The 18,991-nt window shown below is 36.7% G+C and overlaps 2 protein-coding genes across 2 annotated transcripts; one reads left to right on the forward strand and one right to left on the reverse strand.

The window, feature by feature from the left end:
* The first annotated feature begins 11,348 nt into the window (after positions 1–11,348).
* On the forward strand, positions 11,349–14,747 carry LOC133715917 (LOB domain-containing protein 30). The gene is made up of 2 exons (XM_062142613.1): positions 11,349–12,071; positions 14,241–14,747. The coding sequence occupies exons 1-2, from the start codon at positions 11,721–11,723 to the stop codon at positions 14,628–14,630; spliced, it is 741 nt and encodes a 246-aa protein (XP_061998597.1). The 5' UTR covers positions 11,349–11,720; the 3' UTR covers positions 14,631–14,747.
* A 708-nt stretch (positions 14,748–15,455) lies between these two features.
* On the reverse strand, positions 15,456–18,541 carry LOC133718319 (pentatricopeptide repeat-containing protein At1g01970). The gene is made up of 2 exons (XM_062145131.1): positions 17,837–18,541; positions 15,456–16,679 (listed from the first exon to the last, which is right to left on the reverse strand). The coding sequence occupies exons 1-2, from the start codon at positions 18,299–18,301 to the stop codon at positions 15,888–15,890; spliced, it is 1,257 nt and encodes a 418-aa protein (XP_062001115.1). The 5' UTR covers positions 18,302–18,541; the 3' UTR covers positions 15,456–15,887.
* Between the last annotated feature and the right edge of the window lie 450 nt (positions 18,542–18,991).

Below are 18,991 nucleotides of genomic sequence, written 5' to 3' on the forward strand. Positions count from 1 at the left end.
AGTTGATGTGTGATGCCTCTGACTATGCAGTTGGAGCTGTTTTGGGGCAAAGGAAGGACAAACGACCATATGCCATCTACTACGCCTCAAGGACTCTAAATGATGCACAGATGAACTATTCAACCACAGAGAAAGAGCTCCTTGCAGTTGTCTTTGCCCTTGAGAAGTTTCGTTCTTACTTACTTGGTACCAAAGTTATTATCTATACTGACCATGCAGCTTTGAAATATTTGATGACCAAGAAGGAGGCGAAACCAAGGCTCATTAGATGGATACTACTCTTGCAAGAATTTGACGTGGAAATCAAGGACAAGAAGGGTAGTGAAAACGTGGTAGCTGACCACTTGAGTCGTTTGGTGCATGCAGAAGACCCTCTCCCTCTGGTGGAGACGTTTCCAGATGAGCAGCTCTTTGGACTTCAGGTAAGTGAACCATGGTATGCAGATATTGTGAATTACATTGTTTCTAGACAAATTCCTGATACCATGTCACGTGCTCATAGAGATAGGCTTAAGAAAATTGTTAAGCAATATGTTTGGGATGAACCTTATCTATGGAAATATTGCTCTGATCAACTGATTAGGAGATGTGTGCCTGAACATGAACATAATGCCATACTTTCTTTTTGCCATTCTAAAGCATGTGGGGGTCACTTTGGGTCTAAGAAGACTGCATTTAAGGTGTTAGAGTCTGGGTTCTTTTGGCCAACGTTATTTAAGGATGCATATGCCTATTGTTTAACATGTGATAGATGCCAAAGAACCGGAAATCTAAGTTCTAGAGATCAAATGCCATTATCTAATATCATAACTGTTGAAATATTTGATGTCTGGGGTATAGATTTCATGGGCCCTTTTCCTTCATCTTTTGGATGTCTCTATATATTGCTTGCTGTGGATTATGTTTCGAAATGGGTGGAAGCCAAGGCCACTCGGACTAATGACTCTAAGGTTGTTGCAGATTTTATCAAGTCTAACATCTTTAGCAGGTTTGGAATGCCTAGAGTTCTTATTAGTGATGGTGGCTCCCACTTTTGCAATCGGACGATTGAAGCTCTCTTGAAGAAGTATGATGTGACACATAAGGTTTCTACACCATATCATCCCCAAACAAGTGGGCAAGCTGAAGTCTCTAACCGTCAGATTAAGGGGATCTTGGAGAAGACTGTGAACCCTAACAGGAAAGACTGGTCTTTGCGTTTGGAGGATGCTTTGTGGGCTTACGGAACTGCATACAAAACTCCCATAGGTATGTCACCATATCGAATTGTCTATGGCAAACCTTGCCATTTACCTGTGGAGTTAGAGCACAAAGCTTGGTGGGCTGTGAAGCAGTTCAACATGGATATTGATGCAGCTGGGCTTCATAGGAAGTTGCAGTTGCAAGAGTTAGAGGAGATTAGGAATGATGCCTTCGAAAGTGCTAAGATTTACAAGGACAAGACTAAGGCATTCCATGATAAAATGATTCGAAGGAAGACTTTTGTTGTGGGCCAAAAAGTTCTTCTCTTCCATTCTCGTCTCAAACTCTTCCCAGGTAAACTTCGTTCTCGTTGGATTGGGCCTTTTGTTATCACTAATGTGTTCTCCCATGGAGCTGTGCAGATAAAGAGTGAACAAACAGGTAACGAGTTCAAAGTGAATGGCCATCGCTTGAAGCCTTACTATGATGCGTTTGTGGAACATGACTTGGAGGTTGTACCCCTCCAAAACGCCCCACAACCAGAGGATTAAATGGAGGTACAAGTCTAGGCTGAAAGACTATAAACATTAAGCGCTGCTTGGGAGGCAACCCAATTCAGAAGTAGCTGTGGAGGAGCCTTCAACGCAGATTTGTTTTTTCTTCCCTACTTCTTTATTTTGTAACTTTTGTTTTTCTTTGAACTTTATTTTTCGTAAATTCCATCTCTATATGCTTAAGTGTTTCATTGCATGCTTATAATTGATTACATTGAGGACAATGCAATATTTAAGTGTGGGGGAAGGGATTTACATTTTGAGTCTTTTATTTGAGTCATATATATGGAAAAATACAAAAAAATCGAAAAATGTCAGAAAAATAAAAAAAATTTCGTGCTTTTATTTATTTATTTATTTTATTTTATTTTATTTTATTATTATTATTATTTTTTTTTTTTTTTTTTTTTGAGTCTTAGGATGCCTTTCAACTGTCTGGGATGATTCTATATCTCTGAAATCATGACTAAAAGAGGATCACAACATTGAGATGATTTTAACATGGTATTCTTTGGTTAATTGAGATATATGAAAAATATATGCATGTGTAGTGGATATGGATTGCATGACCTTGGTACAGAATATGAGCATGTTAAGATGAGTTGTGATTCATAAAACCCATGTGAGATAATTGAGCCATGTCCCTTTTTCTTGGAGTGAAATGAAAATATATTCTTAATTTCTTGGCGATGTTTTGATGATCTCATTATTCTTTCATCTTGATTGACTGTTTGCCATAGATTAAGTTTAATGGACTAGAGAATGCTAGAATTCGCTCTTGTGCTTGTTGAGACGTGATATCAATACATGGCCCTGATTCTGGAAGGAATAGAGGTTCTCTAGGAATTACCACCATTGCCAAATAAACTTGTGTCCCCAATTGTGCCCGTCGTGGGACCCCCCTAGTTAAGCCCCTTTGAGCCTACATTAAGCATTTTCTTTCATCACCCTAAAAATCCCTAACCCCTGAACCTTAGTATAGTGATAATCCTACCCTTTGTTCTAAAAACTTAGTGGAGCTATCTTTTGAGACATACTACATGGGTTTGGTGCTAAGGATGAAGATTGAGAAGAGGTGAAAGTTCAAGTGTGGGGATAGACTTGTCCATAAAGAAAAAGATATGTTGAAGCCGTGAAAAAATGAAAAGAAAAGAGAAAAATTGTGTACGGCTAAAAAGAAAAAGAAAGAAAAAAAAATATATATGTTTATGGACTTTCATCCCCCATACTTAGTGATTTTGGAGTTTGCTTTGAATTGAAGGCCCACTACAGAAAAATTTGACCTTTGTCCATTTCACTAGAGTTCAAATGAAGTTTAGAAGGAAGGTTGGGCCCAACATGAAGACATTAGCCCTTTTATTTTACCTCTATGGGTGTGGCGTTTTGAGTTGGTGGATTTCTAGAAGTCTCTCTACATCTGCATGAGCTCTGCTAGGTTTTTAGGATACTTTGACATTCCATACCTTTCATTTCTGAAAACTTTGAGCCTTAGCCCCATTACAACCCTTTGAGAATACCTTATTGATCCTTAAGATGGGACAGCCTTTGATGTGGAGATGAGTTACAAGAGTTGAACCTATGACTTGGGTCCATTCGTGCAAGTAGTTGATATCCTTCATGAGATCTTTTGAAGAAAAAAAAATTATATTCAAAAAGTGCTTTTCGTTTCTTATATATGTGAGCTATTTGACTGCCTTAAAATATGTTCTCTCACATATAAATGAGTGATTATAAGCTTTTAAGCATTGCCTTGATCTGAGAGAAGAAATAGTGGATATACCTTGTGAGGATATGAATCATACTTGTCTGAAGCATGCTAAGCTAAACCCCATCACCATTGTTACAACCAAGTCCTACTTGTGTATGTGTGGATCATATGTTTTAATTAACTCTCGAATGCTTAACATTGATTCTTGGTTGAGTGCTAATCTTGGTGTTGTGAAAGTAAGCGATTTCTGAGACAATATGTTAAAGGGCAATAGAGGTCTTTGTGATGTCAACATCTTGGTCTTTGTCTTTGAATTTACTCTTTTATGTGTGACATTTTTTTTCTTTGTGTTTTGCTTTGTGTTTTACGTTTTTGGTTTCTTTGAGTCTTTGTGTTTTTGTTTCCATACTTAGTCATTTTTTTCGTTGGTTTCTTTGTTTTGTGTCATAGTCTTTTTGGTTTGTTAGTTTTTGATTTTGCTAAGGGACTAGCAAAAGCTAAGTGTGGGGGAATTTGATAGGAGCATTTTAAAGTAGTATTTTAATAGTTAATTCCTCACATTTTGCTTAGTTAATTCCTTAACGAATCGATTTTTAACTCAATTTCTATTTTCTTAGGTACATTGGAGTAGATGATGATGAAATGAGAATTAGGTCCATAATTACCTATAAATGATGGAGAAAAATGGAAATGTACTAAAAGGTCAATTTTACACATTTTCCTACTCCGGCTAGGAGAAACCAAGCCAAGCAAGGAAGAAGGAGTGGCCGCCTGACCAAATGAACTCCAAATGAGCTGAAAATTTCCAGATCCATTCTAGACATCCTAAGGATCATTTCTTATGAAGAGTGCCAGAACTAGAATTGAGTGGAAGGCCTTCAAATAGTCAGCCCAATTTCCTGCAGAAGCAAAACTGGAAAACTGGACCCGTAAGGAGTCCAGCAGAGATTCTGGCCCAAAGACATGGAAATAAATTCTGAAATTTTACCAAAATGATCTACACTCATGGTAGATCATTTCATATGAAGAAGTCAAGAGCCAAAACTGAATTCCTGTTGGAGAAATAATTGAAGGAATAAAGGGGCAGAAATTGACCTAAAAACAGCTCAATATTCACATGTTCATGTTTCCTACCCACATGAAGAAAGCTAGATGCTTTTCTCTTTTTCCTTGGATATATTTTTCTGCTCCAAAAGATCATCATCACTTCCATACTTCTGCACATTCATGCCTTGCTTTCATTTCATCATTACTCCATCTTTTCCATATTTTACAAACCACTTTCATTATTTTTCTTCCATTTATCATTTCACTCTTCTTTTTCTTCCCTATATAAACACCTTCTCCTCTCACTCTAAAGACATTCCTTCATCCATTCCATTTTCTTTGTCTCTCCATTTCCTTTCCATCCTCTAGTTTCAAGTTTAGTCATCTCCACGAGTTCAAGCAAGGCCAAAGAAGAAGAAGAGAAGCCGTGAGCACTTCCATCCATAGCCATCCTTGAAGCTTGCTTTCGAGTTTCAAGAATCCACAACGTGAATCATCCATCTCATCTTCATCCACGGTGTAATCCGATTCTCCTTTGTAACCTTTGCTTTGAATTTCGTTGGTTATGAACTAGTTGACATATATGTTTGAACAAAGTATTATTTCTGGAATTTTTATGATTAATTGAGAATTTTCAGATTCATATATTGTGATTCGAGAGTTGCTTATGTGGGTTTGTTTAATTAAATTTGCGTTATAGATAACTTTTGTATTTTAATCTTATGTGGTTGCAAACACTTAGGGTTTCGATATGAATGGTGCTAGGTTTAAGAACATGAAATCGACTTTTCGTTTTGTGTAAACTTGAATCAAAGTAGTAAAGGTTTTGTACAAAGATCGAATTTAATTAAAGAGAATTGCAATTAGGTGGACTTTTCCATACTAAGTTGTACACTTGAGTTGATAGCCTTTCTCTATGTGTAATGCGTTAAACATGACATGATTGACTAGCTTTCTAGGGTTTGATTGCATGTTTGATAGGATTAATCTAGGTGCTTTCGCTTAGGTTAATTAGCATTGAAAAGTAAAAAATGGGAATTCATTTGCTTTCGAATGTTTCACATGATCAACTCCTTTCTCATGACTTAGATGAACAATATTAGGGTTTGAATCAATTTTAATCATAAGTTTCGGTTTTGATCTTTGTTCCTTCATTCCATTCGTATTTTTATGTTTTTGCATTTTAATTGTTTTTGTTAACTTAGTTTCATTTTCGAAAAAACCAAAAACAAAATCCCCCTCTTTTCGTGTAAAATGTTTATATTTTGTGAATACATTTGTGAATATTATACTTTGTTTTAATTTTAATTGTTTAATTGTTTGACAATGACAGGTGTACCCTCAATCCCCGAAATAGAACGATCCCTATTTGCTTATACTACTAACGATCTTTTCAGGGTTAAATTATGCGCTTGCTTTGAGCGTATCAATAAGGCTATAAGCTGCTGTCGTGATTGGTTTTGAATTAGGTTAATTGGGCTTTAACCTTTTTACTTGACGGGCTTTAGCATTAATCTCCTGAGATTCAAAAAGACCTTATTTATAAGGGATAGAGACATAGAGTTGTATTGCGTGTCCTACTTTTTGTCTTTTGTGTTCTGAGATGCAGCGAGTCGGAGTCCGGCTAGGAGTTTCAGAGTCTCAAACATTTGGGTTCAGTACTCGAGTCTCAACTTTTGAGTCCAAACTCTATGCTGTATGTTTCAAACTTCAGACCGTGAATGCCAGACTCTAAACTCGACTATTTGTCTTCAAAGTTTTACCTTAGTAAAATCATTGTGTTGGCTAAATTGTATTGAAGATAGCTATATTAGGATTTTAGAGCATAGCTAGATAGATAGATGTAATGAAGATGTACTATTGGCCCTTCACTAATCCGTTTTCAAAGTGAATATCGGTGGAGTGATTATTAATCCTGCTATAGCTAGGCATTATTTTATAATCCACGAATTCCGGGTTTCTATAATACATAGCAAGCAAACAAAAAGTGATTGGAAATTAGAAGGAGGATGAACAAATCATTAAGAAAACAAGTAGACTGCTAGGGTATATGACTGATATATGAAAATCCAAGATAGAACACATGTAATATTGTATTTAATCATATAAAAGAGTGGTACAGTTGTTAACAAGGAGAAGAATATTCAATATTTAAATTATGTTCCCTAGAAGTTTCTATAAAGACGATCAAAAAAGACCTATGAGTGAAGAAAATTAACTACTTTATCATGAAAAATTCAATCACACATTGATCGGTGTATATATGACATGTTTTAGATTTTTCATATAGTCAATTAGATTTAAAAAAAAACTAACAATTTTATTTCTTCACAATTCATTGAATCAGAAAGTAAAATTATTAGTAGGGAACTCTAACAATAGAACAACTTGGTGGATACTATATACCAGACTCATGAATCCTACAACTGTATTGCATGCATTAGCATAATACAAAATTATTAGTAGTACTATTCCTAATTAGTAATTAGAAGTAGCAGCTTAATAGTCAAGAATGCAGATTCGATGACTGTTTGACTAACATGACTGATCTAAAAGCCTATGAAATATTAGTTTGATGATTAGTGTGGTCCAAAATCCTTCTTTGACCACTCGATCCAGTTCTATTACTAATTGTATTAGTTAATCTCTCTTTGTTTAACCAATTGGTTGACTAACTAATACTTCTTAGGGTCTTAGCAGCTCAGTTGCCGCATGTTGGGGTGACATCCTACAATATTAAACACATTTCTTCAATCTTAAAATTGGTAAAGCCGATGCAAAATCATCATAAATAGTTACACATTCTTAAGATTTTAAGGGTTTTGACCGCACGGGTGGGGGACTCGTGGGGTCTTTTATTCATTTTCAATATCTAAATTATATTGGACACTAATCAACATTGCTGCTACAGAAAGTTTAGGTAAGCCTATTTGCAAGACACTACTTAAACATTGAGAGACATGCTAAGCAATTCAAAGATTAAGTTTCAAATCATGTATGTGTATCTTTTAGACTTGGCGCGCATCTTGCCAATACAAGTCACCTTTTTCAGATCTCTTTTACTTCGGGTCGTTATTGCTTGAACATGTATAATATCTACATGACAACAAATAAAGAAGAGCTTTATTTAACTTATTAGCAACGTGCCCGCGTTTTTCGCGGGTGATATTGTGAGCTTAATGAAAAAATTAGTAGTGTCGTTTTGGTTACATTTTCAATTTTATATTTTTGTCTATCTATATTTTATTGGCTTAGTTTGATTAATATGTTATGTAAGGATATTATGGGCACTTCAAAATTTGGTGAAGTCCTTTGACACCAAAAGAGAGCCTTCATGTATAGCAGTAGAGATTTATTCCTTGGCAAAAATAAACTTGTATGTGATCATGCAAAACTTATCTATAGCCCCAAACCCCTAAAAATATCGAACTATGGCAGTACTCGAAGGAACAATTTTATGGTTATCCCTTAATTATGTATTCTAATGGTTGATACAGAGGAGAGGATTCAAGGGCTGACCGGCTGAGCATAGACAAAATACTCTCAATAATCAAGAGCTTCATATATATCTCATGTAGGTTAGGAGGTAAACACATACAGAATGTCTCAACACAAATGACTAGATCGAGAGGAGGCATATGCGATTGTGGCGAAAATTTGACTCTTTTTCCTATTTGCATGAAAAATACCCTAAACGACATTTTTGAAACCCTATACCCTCATGAAGTTGTAGAATTTGATGTACTTACTTTGCGGTGCTAGGGAAGAATCCGAGAAGCAAACATAAACAACTTCCTCGTTCAAACTTCTTAACACCTCGTAAGAAGACTCTATATCCATAAGTTCAAATTTAGTATGAATGATAATAACATGATGAAACGCTAAATTGTACGAGAACACACCTCTTAGTCTTAAGATCTCCCAAAGTTGAGATTCAAACAAAGAGGCATAATAAGTAACGTTTGCGAAGCAAGTATAACGCTTCCTTTCCATAAGACCACACAGGACGAAGTAGCTGTAGTGGGATATGTGCGACTGTTACAACGTAAGCTACCTCAGTCGTCATCAGAACCGTCGGAGTCAGCAGAAACCAGTAGACGTGTCGCACATCTTGTGGCACTGAAGCTCTTAATCAGTGTTTCCTCTTCGCAACACATGGATTGGACAAAAGCCAGACACCGCGGTGATGCGCCGTTACGAACTGTTTATAACACCTTTTCTCTTTCAGTTCTACAAGAAGTTAAAAGAAAATAATAATAAATAAATAAAATTACAGTGCGGATGACGTTACTTAATTTCCAAGTGATGACGCGTGGCCCCCTCACCGGGAAGATGATGTCATCCCGGCTTAGACGACCGTTGCTTTCATTGTCACCCACCAACTCACAGGTGGTGGCCTCAGATTAGGGTGGCTCTGTTGCTCTAGCTTTGAATGCCCAACTAGGGCTTTGACATTTTTGATTCACCGCGCGCAAGATCCATTCTTGATAAATTTTGAGTTTAGATCGTAGATCGGAGCAATAAACTGGTTAGATCATCCTTTGGTTTCTTTGCTATTGCAACTTTTCCGACAATGCCAATGGTGTATCTTTCAGAGAACAATCCCCTTTCTTCAATCAACCTTCTCTTTCAATATAATAATGTCAATATGTCACGTTCCAAACAATTTGATATTTAGATTGTTGTTAAAATTATAGCAAAATTAACCAACTTGGAAGTCTTTTAGTCAATAATCAAACAAATAGATGATAATATGCATATTTTTGTTGGACCATCATTTATTTGATATTGTTTCATGACTGAAATTAATTAAGTCCAATTTGAAGCGCGTAACTGAAGTTTCAAGTTCATAAAAAAATAAAAAATAAAAATAGTTGTTCTTTACCAAGTTACCACATACAATATTCTACAAGCTGTTAAAGATGGTGCGACAATCAGATGCAACTACAGTACTTCATCAAACTTTTTCCAAATCAGCTAACTATCTACAATGTTATCCATCTAGTTTCGAAATAAAATAGAAAGTTATATGTTTAATTAAGGGCACATTTACTTATTTAGAATGACAATGAAAATAGACGGAATGATTACGAAGTAAAAATATTCTTACTTTTACTAACACATAAGGGAATCAGAATGATTCTGGATAAAAGTATTCATGCGTCTACTAACACATGAAAGAATCGGAATTGGTGTAGGTCTCACCTCCTTATCAGGAATCGATTTCTAAATACTCAAGAATTTGATTACGAAGGGGGGAGATAGGTATAGGAATCAAATTAAGCCTCCGAAACCAAGACCGATTCATTTTTTCTCTCATTCTAGTTGTCTCCGATTCATGATTATTTTCCATTCTAATTAAGTAAATGTGCCATAAGTGTAAGTTTTGTTGATCAGAAAAGATTAGTACAAAAGTAATTAATGAGAACTAGTCATTTTAAAACATTAATGTACATTTGTGAGATCTCGAGCCTCAATTTTGTCTACCTTACGTAATAGCTAGATTGCACTGACACATGGACGAATTTTTCTGTGTGCACTCAGATAAATGTAAAGTGTGATCACTCGCGGTAAAAGTGGACCCTATATCACGTTTTCTGAGTATTTGATCCCACATGAAATATATATACAAAGAAGTGACCGTTATTCTTTAATAAAGACGAAGTGGTGTTAGCTCAGTGGTTAGAGCACCCACTACCTAATGACGAAGTCATAGGTTCGAGTCATCATGGGGGTAGGAGTGAAATCCTTTGATCCTCTTTATAAAAAATGTGATAAAAAAAAAAAAAGACGAGATCGCTTAGTTGAAAAAACTAAAGTGGATTTCGGTTTTTGTTTTTTTTGCATTAAAGTAAAAGGAAAAAAAAAAACTCAATTTCTTGATTTATTTAGAAAACCTTTTATCTTGATATCAATTGTTAGTTAATTAGTAACAAACACAACAAGAGTTGGTTTAATTTTCAACCATTTGTAAACCTTGTTTCTGAAATGTGCAACCTCTAGATGTCTAAGGGATTTTGCGTGATTAAACCTCTATTCTCTTGCGTTTAGAGAAAATTATCTATCATTTTCAGAAGATGTCGACGATGCCTTGTTCGAATACAACTATCTAATCATCATATATAGGCAGTGGACCCTTATCTTATTTGGTACCTTTTTCTAAGTATAGCTAGTCAAGGCTGCTTAAGAAATCATTAATGAGCTAGCTAAGAGTAAGATATTTAGTACTATTTCAACTTCATCCTCGTGCCAATTTTTCTTCCATCTTGATTCTACTAAACTTTCAAGCAAATCCAACAAAACTAGTAAAAAATGATATGTCGCTTCGTATAAGATAAACCAATAAGCAGCAGTAATTTAAATTAATACAGTATCCATGTAAGAACATATATATTAACCTGGAAATAAAAGTTAAAACTGCTCGCGATCCATTTATGTATATCTTTGAAACTCAAGCTTCTTTTTGGCTTTTCATATCGAAAAGGAAAGTTAAAAGAAAAATGAAGGTCATTTTCAAACGTTGAGAGAGAAAGTGAGAGATGGAGATGGCGTCTTTTGCCCTCCACGCAGCTTAAAACACGCAGACTGGCAAACATAGGCAGACTCCTCGACACGTTTCGACCTTCCAAAATCCCATTCTTTTTGCTCCACAGCAACAACAAACCCACTTTCATATTCATACGTACAGTTCTATCTGATTTAAGCCAGAAATTACTTATTTAATAATTAAATATATATGTAGCCAGCTAGACAGAGAGGGGAGAGAGAGAGAGAGAGAGGATGATCGGTTTTGCTAGCTAGGGCTTATCGTATGTTTGCTTCACGCAAGAAGCTAAATGTTGGTATTAAGCGTTTGCTCTCTCGCGTGGCTTTAAAGTCTTCTTCTTCCTCCTCTTCTAATCTTCTCTCTAGCTAAAGCTAAAGCTAGTTTTGTTTGTTTTTAATATCACAATATTCACACACACCCTTTAACCTCCACTCACTCAATAAGAACAACCCATTAACCCCAGAACAAAACCAAAACAAAACAAAACCACCACCAAACCCCAAACACCCTTCTTTTTTCCGCTCCCAAAACATTAATGGCACCACTCATCATCATCACCTTCACGATCTTAAACCCCCTCAAATACTCATAAATACCAAATCAAGCAAATCAATCAGAGCAAGCAAATCAATTAAGATTGCCCCCAATTCAGAAATAAAAGAACCTCTCTCGAGAGAGAGAAATGAATGCGACAACAAACCCTACTGGTGGTTGCTCTGGCGGCGGTGGGGGGAGCAGTAGTGGAGGCAGCGCCGGAGGAGGAAACGCCGGACCGTGTGGCGCGTGTAAGTTCTTGAGGAGGAAGTGCGTGGCGGGATGCATATTTGCACCCTACTTCGATTCGGAGCAAGGGGCAGCTCACTTTGCGGCGGTGCACAAGGTGTTCGGAGCCAGCAATGTCTCCAAGCTTCTTCATCATATTCCGGCTCACAAGCGGCCAGACGCCGTCCTCACTGTTTGTTTTGAGGCTCAAGCTAGGCTCAAAGATCCGGTCTACGGCTGTGTTGCTCACATCTTTGCTCTTCAACAACAGGTGCACACATACTATACATATTAACATATATATACGATTAATTGACTTGATTTGATTATTTAATCAATCAATCTCTGTACCAACTTCGTTGATGAAGATTTAATTAATTGTGATCATGATTCAGTGACTCATGATCTTGACATATTCTGGTATCCCATCCCTTTACTTTCTTAATTGTCTGACCTTTTTTCTCATTAACCCATTTCTGGAAAATTTAATCCAAAACAAACCTTTTTTTTTTCCTGGTTCAATCCAAAACCTTTCTTTTTCACTTTTGGGTAGCTGTAGGCCAATGATTTCCTATTTTTCAACTTACATTGACCCAAAGAGTTACTTCAGTAAAGGTTGATATGAAGGGCAACCATGCCCTTATTGACAGGGAGGAGGTGTCCTGATGTCTTCTGAACTGAGGGTTTGGTACCCCTAGTGAGAAACACAATTAATTAAAAGCTTAGAAAACCAAATCAAGGAAGAATAAAATGCTAATAGGGGACAGTTTTGTGCTTTACTGAAATCTAGAGGGCCTCTTTGATTAAGAAATCTTGTGGTCGGCGGTTACTGTATACAAAATGGTTCATTCATAGAGCCCTACTGGTTTGTTTGTGCCATCTTTCTGTGCAAAATGTGGGTTCTTCCTTTGCTGGTATTAAGGAAATGGTCGGTTTCCTGCTTCTTCAATTTAATTGGTCATTTCTTATACAATCGCATTTATTTATTTTTATATATTCAGTATTTTCGGGGGAAAGTGGAAACTAGTTTGTTTAGTTTTCCATATTTTATTTGTCATTCATTTTATCTCTTTTTCAGAAATTTGCTTACCTAGTCATGTCTACTGTCTAGATCTACTCTGACTGATTGTGAGCAGGGGCGGAGCCACATATAGGCCAGCTTGGGCACTTGCCTAGACTGAGTTTTTCTTGTCTACCTTGATTTATATATGTTGGCTGAAGGAAGCTACCTAAAACATAGCAGAAAAGGGCAAAACCAGATGAATCTTGCCTTACCTAGGCTGGGTTTTTCTTGTTTTCCTTGAATCTTGCCTTACCTAAGAAACTTTTCTGGATCCGCCACTGATTGTGAGTGTAGATGAAGTACCTATACATATGTACATTTACAGTAAATTAGATGACTAGTAACTACTTTCTTTATTTCCCAGAACTATTTATAGTCTTTGGTCAATATATAATTATATATAATCAAATTTGTAATAGAAAATGCTAAGACACTTATTTCATGCATTAAATGTGATGACATGAAAAAGAGATTATATTATATAAATGATGCTAATCTCTTTCCAGCCTCTCTGTTACGATAAAACTGTTGGCGTCTAATTTACAATCTGATGTCGCATTTTTCACGTGATCGTTTTTATATTACATTAGCTTACAAGCTGGTGTCGCTTTTTTCACGTAAACATTCTGGTGCAAAGTGAGCGTTTCATCTTTGTAAAAGATGTTGCAAATGAAAAGCTAACAAAGGCGAAAGCTTTTATAATTGTGCCCATGGGTGGCGTGTAGATTGATAGCCTTCAAGTTTAAATTTTTCTAATTATTTAAGAGTAATTAATTTGTCTACGTCATCTCGCTTTGCATTCATATTTTTTGACGAACAAAAAGGTGGTTTCCGTTTAACTTAGAGAAATTTATATGATGGATGACGTAGTCATAAGTGATAACCATATGAAATGGTTTGATGATAGTAGATCTAATTACGTGATTGTCTAGAAATGTGGGAAGTAACGTTACAAATTTGTTTTTCAGAGAGTAGCTCGAGTCAAAACTCAAAACTATGTCTTTATATGCCATAGTATTACTAAAATAATAGTATTCAACGAACCCAACCTCAGCTTCGCTAACTCCAAGAAGAAATTAATATGCAGAAGAAACTTTGTTCATTCTTCTGAGAATGCTTAATTTGCTCGCAAGGCCATGTTCTAATACGCCCTTTTAGTATAAACAAAGCTAAGGAACCCTTAAATTTGTCTCAAACCACAATTATACTATCAGTCTGGATTATGTTCTACTATATTGCATATTAATTCAAGTAAGTTTTACTTAATCTTTTACAGTCAGAGAAAGCTTTTGTGAAACTTCATCACTTCCTTGTTGGATATGGTCTTACTCTTTTTCACTTTTTGGGTTTACTGTATGTTTTGTGTACATAATACAGGTGGTGAATTTACAAGCCGAGATCTCATACTTGCAAGCCCACCTAGCAACAATGGAGCTTCCATCACCTCCTCCGCCCCCTCCTCCACTAATCGCTCAACCTCCACTCTCCATTGCAGACCTTCCTTCGGCCCCCATGCCCGCAACGTATGATTTGTCCTCGCTTTTTGAACCCATGGTGCAGCCAACTGCTTGGGTCATGCAACAGCGCGCGCTGCTGCACAACCAACATCATCAGTTCGCAAGCGGTTCTGGTGGTTCCTCATCGAGTGGCGGTGGTGGTGGCGATCTTCAAGCTTTGGCTCGTGAACTGCTCTACAGGCATACTGGTTCTCCGTCGGGGTCGGTGCCGTGCTCTGAGGCTTCACCATCTCAGTCTATGTCCAAATGAGACTGATGGCCGAGCTAATTGATCAATTAAATTTAAGAGTACTTGCCTGATGATGAGGTGTATGTCGATCATATATATTAGCTAGGTTGTTTCAATGGGCAAGTAATGTTCATTAGTGACTGATTTATAAATTTTTTTTTTATTGAACTTTGTTCATTACTTGCATGCATGCATGGTTTCTCTTTTCTTCTAAATGCTAGTTAAACTCAAGATTAGATTACAGGTATATATATGCTAATGATAGAATGTGGATCACATATGATCGGAAAAGGGCTACGCCAAATGGATAGTATTAGAGAGTGACGGAGATCATGAATAATTTTATGCAAGGATATAGAACTGATCGATATCAGTGCATTCCAGACTTTGTGTTGGGAGCACAAGGCCACCTATGGTTGCAATTGAATATGTGTGAGGTTTTATCTCAAAAGATTTAAGATTGAACAATTTGAAAAAAAAAAAAAAAAAAAAACTATTTAATATACCCAATTATGTTGAAATCCACCAACTTAGAATGATTATGAACTGATCGGTCAAGTTTTTGGCTGAGTTGGTCTTTGATTTGACTGCTAATCACATGCATTGTCTTGCATTCAACATGGACATCAAACAATAGAGTAAACTTTCCTAATTACTATTTTGTAAAGTTGTGGATAATTACAAGAGAATTTGTTCACATAAGCTAAGCCTTCCTTAAGTGACGCCCTGATTTCAACCCTATAGGAAGGTGCTGAAAAAGAGATCGGATAATCTTAAATTTTCCTCATCCACGTGATCCAACTTGCCTGTTAGATAGGCCAGACAAAAGGTAGAAAGAACCCAATATCCAAGGAATCAATATAGCAATTTCACGAAGAAGATACATAACAAGCTCCAAGGACAATGACTCATTCATTCCATCACATTGTTCTAGCACAAGATGATTTAAGCAGCTAAGCTTAAGTGGGCATTCATCGATTCAACTCAGTCCCCGCTTAGTGCAGAGTTGTTTACTTCATTCTTTGGGCTGCTGCATCCGCACGAACAAGACCACATTACTAAACAACAGTAGTTGTTGTTATGAATAACGCACCGTCTTTGTTTTCTGTAATGGCCCATCAAATATTTTTGGCAGGAAAGCAAACTCAGATATATGATCCAGTCCTTCGAATCTAACAATAAAATGGATTTGAAGGCAAATTCAGATCTTACCACTTGTGTGTTCATCGCAACTGAAGCTGACGTCCGCAATGTGAAACATAAAACTTGAGATGGAAACTAGGAAGCAGGAATTCCAGAATTGGTTTCTGTTGCTGCAAATTCTCTCAAGACCATATCCACCTCTTCCACAACTCCTAGTTTTCTAAACCATCCAGCCAGTGTTTCTGCAGCTTCTTTCCCAACCATGATACCTTCTCTCTCCAACCCCATCAGAAACTTCAATGCCATTTGAAGCTTATTCTCCTTTTCGTATGCAGCCAACATTAGAGCTATGCATTTATCACTGGGTTTAAGACCAGCCTTCCTCATATTTTCAAACGCAGCACGTGCCTTTTGACTTTGACCTGATGTACCATATGCATTTATGAGAAGTCCACATATCTTAGCATCTGGAGAAATACCAGCTAGCTGAACTGCATTGAATACCCTTTGAGCTCCTTCAGTATCACCAATCAATGAGTATGCTCTTAACAATGCCTTGTAAACTTCACTTCCAGCATAAATTTCTTGGGCATCCATTTCTATGAGTAAATTCTCTCCCTGATCAGGCATTCCAGCTCTAATGTAGGCCATGATCATTGAGCCATATGATCTTTTATCTAATTGCTGTCCAAGGAGCTTAATTTCTTCAAAAGTATCCTCAGCCAGCTTAAGATGTCCAGCCTTGCTATACATGTCAACCATGGCAGTTAGCGTTACCTGATCACAGACGAAGCCTCTAGACTTCATGTTTGAAAGGGTGTTTTCAGCATCCTCAATTTGGTTTTGCTTCCCATAACCATGGATTATTTTCGTATAGTCACGCACATTGGCTTCAAAAGATTCATCTAGTACAGCAATTTCTGCCACCTGTGAAAAATTCAAGAATTACATGGACTTACGGTTATAGATAGGCCTGCAATTTTAAAATGTGCTTGCAGAAACATATAATGTCAGCAAGTTTCTTTGAAAAACACCAAGAGTTCAAAATTTAAATATTTCAAAGAAGAATGAGTGATTAGGTGTTGGCTTTGTTTTAACCATCTGAAGCAAATTGAGTATTTCCAAGAAGCTTTGTTTTTCTTCTTGGAAATAAAATGTGATTCTCTCCCGATTTTTTGGTTAGCTTTAACCTTTATAATGTTAAGAAGAAGAAAAAATGTTAATAAAAAAATTAGGAAGATAGTGAACATCTGTTAACAAGGATCAATCAAAACTAGAAAATTCTATAAGTGGATGACAGTAAACTTATTGGTGAGAGTAAGAGGAGATCAAAATGATCCAAGCAAACTGGAGGTCTACAAAATAAAATCAAATAAAGGGAATAGGACTAAATGTTGAAAGAAATTCAACATTTAACATTGCCAGACAGCTCTTTGCCTTGCAATTAGCACCCATCTGTCTTACAAATTCAGAAAGAAGACACCTAAGCCAGGATTCCCAACAGGAAGAGAACTCACATAAGATGATAAAAGGGTTTCTAGAGCAAGAACCATCTTGAACAATGATTTTACACCATTTGAACTGAACTTCAAGAGTTTTAACCAGAACTTCCAATTTCAGAGAATTGTAAATATGAACAAATTATTTCACATACTCAAAAATTCTTAGGTGTAACAAATTGACCAATTCTGTGTTCCTATCAGCCACACCTTAACACCCATGACCACCAAAGAGTCCTTAATCTCCCTAGTGGGATTAGACAACACCAAAAATGCTCAATCTTCTGATACATCATTAGCAATTGAGGTCGACTTTATCAAAACTCTAGATCATATTAGGTTTTAACACACACCACTCCTTATATCTCAGTACATATTAAAAATCTAACCATAACTGGCTGAACATACACAAAATTCCATTCAAGAATCCCTCTGCTTTCAACTTTTAGAGACAGAAATCAAGAATTCATCTCCTCAAAAGTTACTAAAAACACTACAAAAGCAAATGACAATGAAAGCTCAAAGCAAACATATCAAGCATAACACAACATCCCCAATAAGCTTAAAAACATAATGTATATGTACCTGAAGATAAAGTGGGTGATCTTTAATCCTCAGTTCTTTAAGAACCGCAAGCCAGTCAGCCCTGCAAGGCTTCATAATGCTAACCCAAGCATCCAACACCTCACAAAGACTCCCTTTCTCATGAGAGAAGCAAATAATCTGCTTCATCAAAGCCTGGCAACGCTTGCTCATCTTGGGAGGGAGTTCATCTATAGCTTCTTGCTGGGCTTCTGTAATATCAGGACCTATCACACCCCACTTAAACCTTGGCATCCCTTCTGTATTTTCATTCATTGATGTCTCTTCTACACTTAGAGCCATCAATGGTGGCTGAAAACGGTGGCCGGAAGAGCAAAGATTCATGGGTTTTGGCCGGAAAGTGTTGCCGGAGAATTGGGGGAGGTGGGTTTTTCTGGGTTCGTTGAGTGTTGGGTTTGGTGGGTGGGGATAGCGAAAGCAAACAGCATTGGAAACAGAGGTGGCCATTGAAAGGTTTGTGACACGGTGCTGTGAGATGAGGAAGGAATTGGGGTGAGCAAAAGTGAGAGTAGAGATGAAGAGTAATGTTGTTCAGGTTGTGAGAATATTAGGTGTGGCTGCCATGCCAATTAGGCATGTTGGGGGTGAAAAAGCAAAGGTTCAGTGGTGAAGTAAAGAGGCAACGGCAGAAGTTCCCCGGTTATTGGGTAATGTTGGGCTCGATTTCCCTCTTCTATTTTCAATGATAAGCTGAGACAACAATTAAACTAAATATGGGCTTGGCTAACTGTTTTCTTAAACATGGACTTGTTTGGATACCAGGTGTTCAAACCACTCGATGAATTTATTCATTTTATCAATATGGGAATTAGTTATGAAAATTTACGCATTTGAAATTTTTTTTTTGTTCTAACATGATTTTGGTTTGAGATGTCTGCTTAACTAACGAATTTTCGACACGGTGTTTTCTAGTTACAAATTAGTGTTACATAGTTAAAATTTTGTGTAATTAGCAAAATCATTGGTTTTTTTATTTTTTATATGAAGTTTTTTCATTCTAAATTAATCTTATCCGTAGCTTTCGAGATGACAGACTATGACTTGAATATGATATATAGCACCGTGTTGCGTTTTAGTTATTATTAAATGTCATTGCCTATGTATATTTCTTGAACTTCCACATGTCAATGTATTAAA

Source organism: Rosa rugosa, chromosome 6 (assembly GCF_958449725.1).
Source record: "Rosa rugosa chromosome 6, drRosRugo1.1, whole genome shotgun sequence".
NCBI lineage: Eukaryota > Viridiplantae > Streptophyta > Magnoliopsida > Rosales > Rosaceae > Rosa > Rosa rugosa.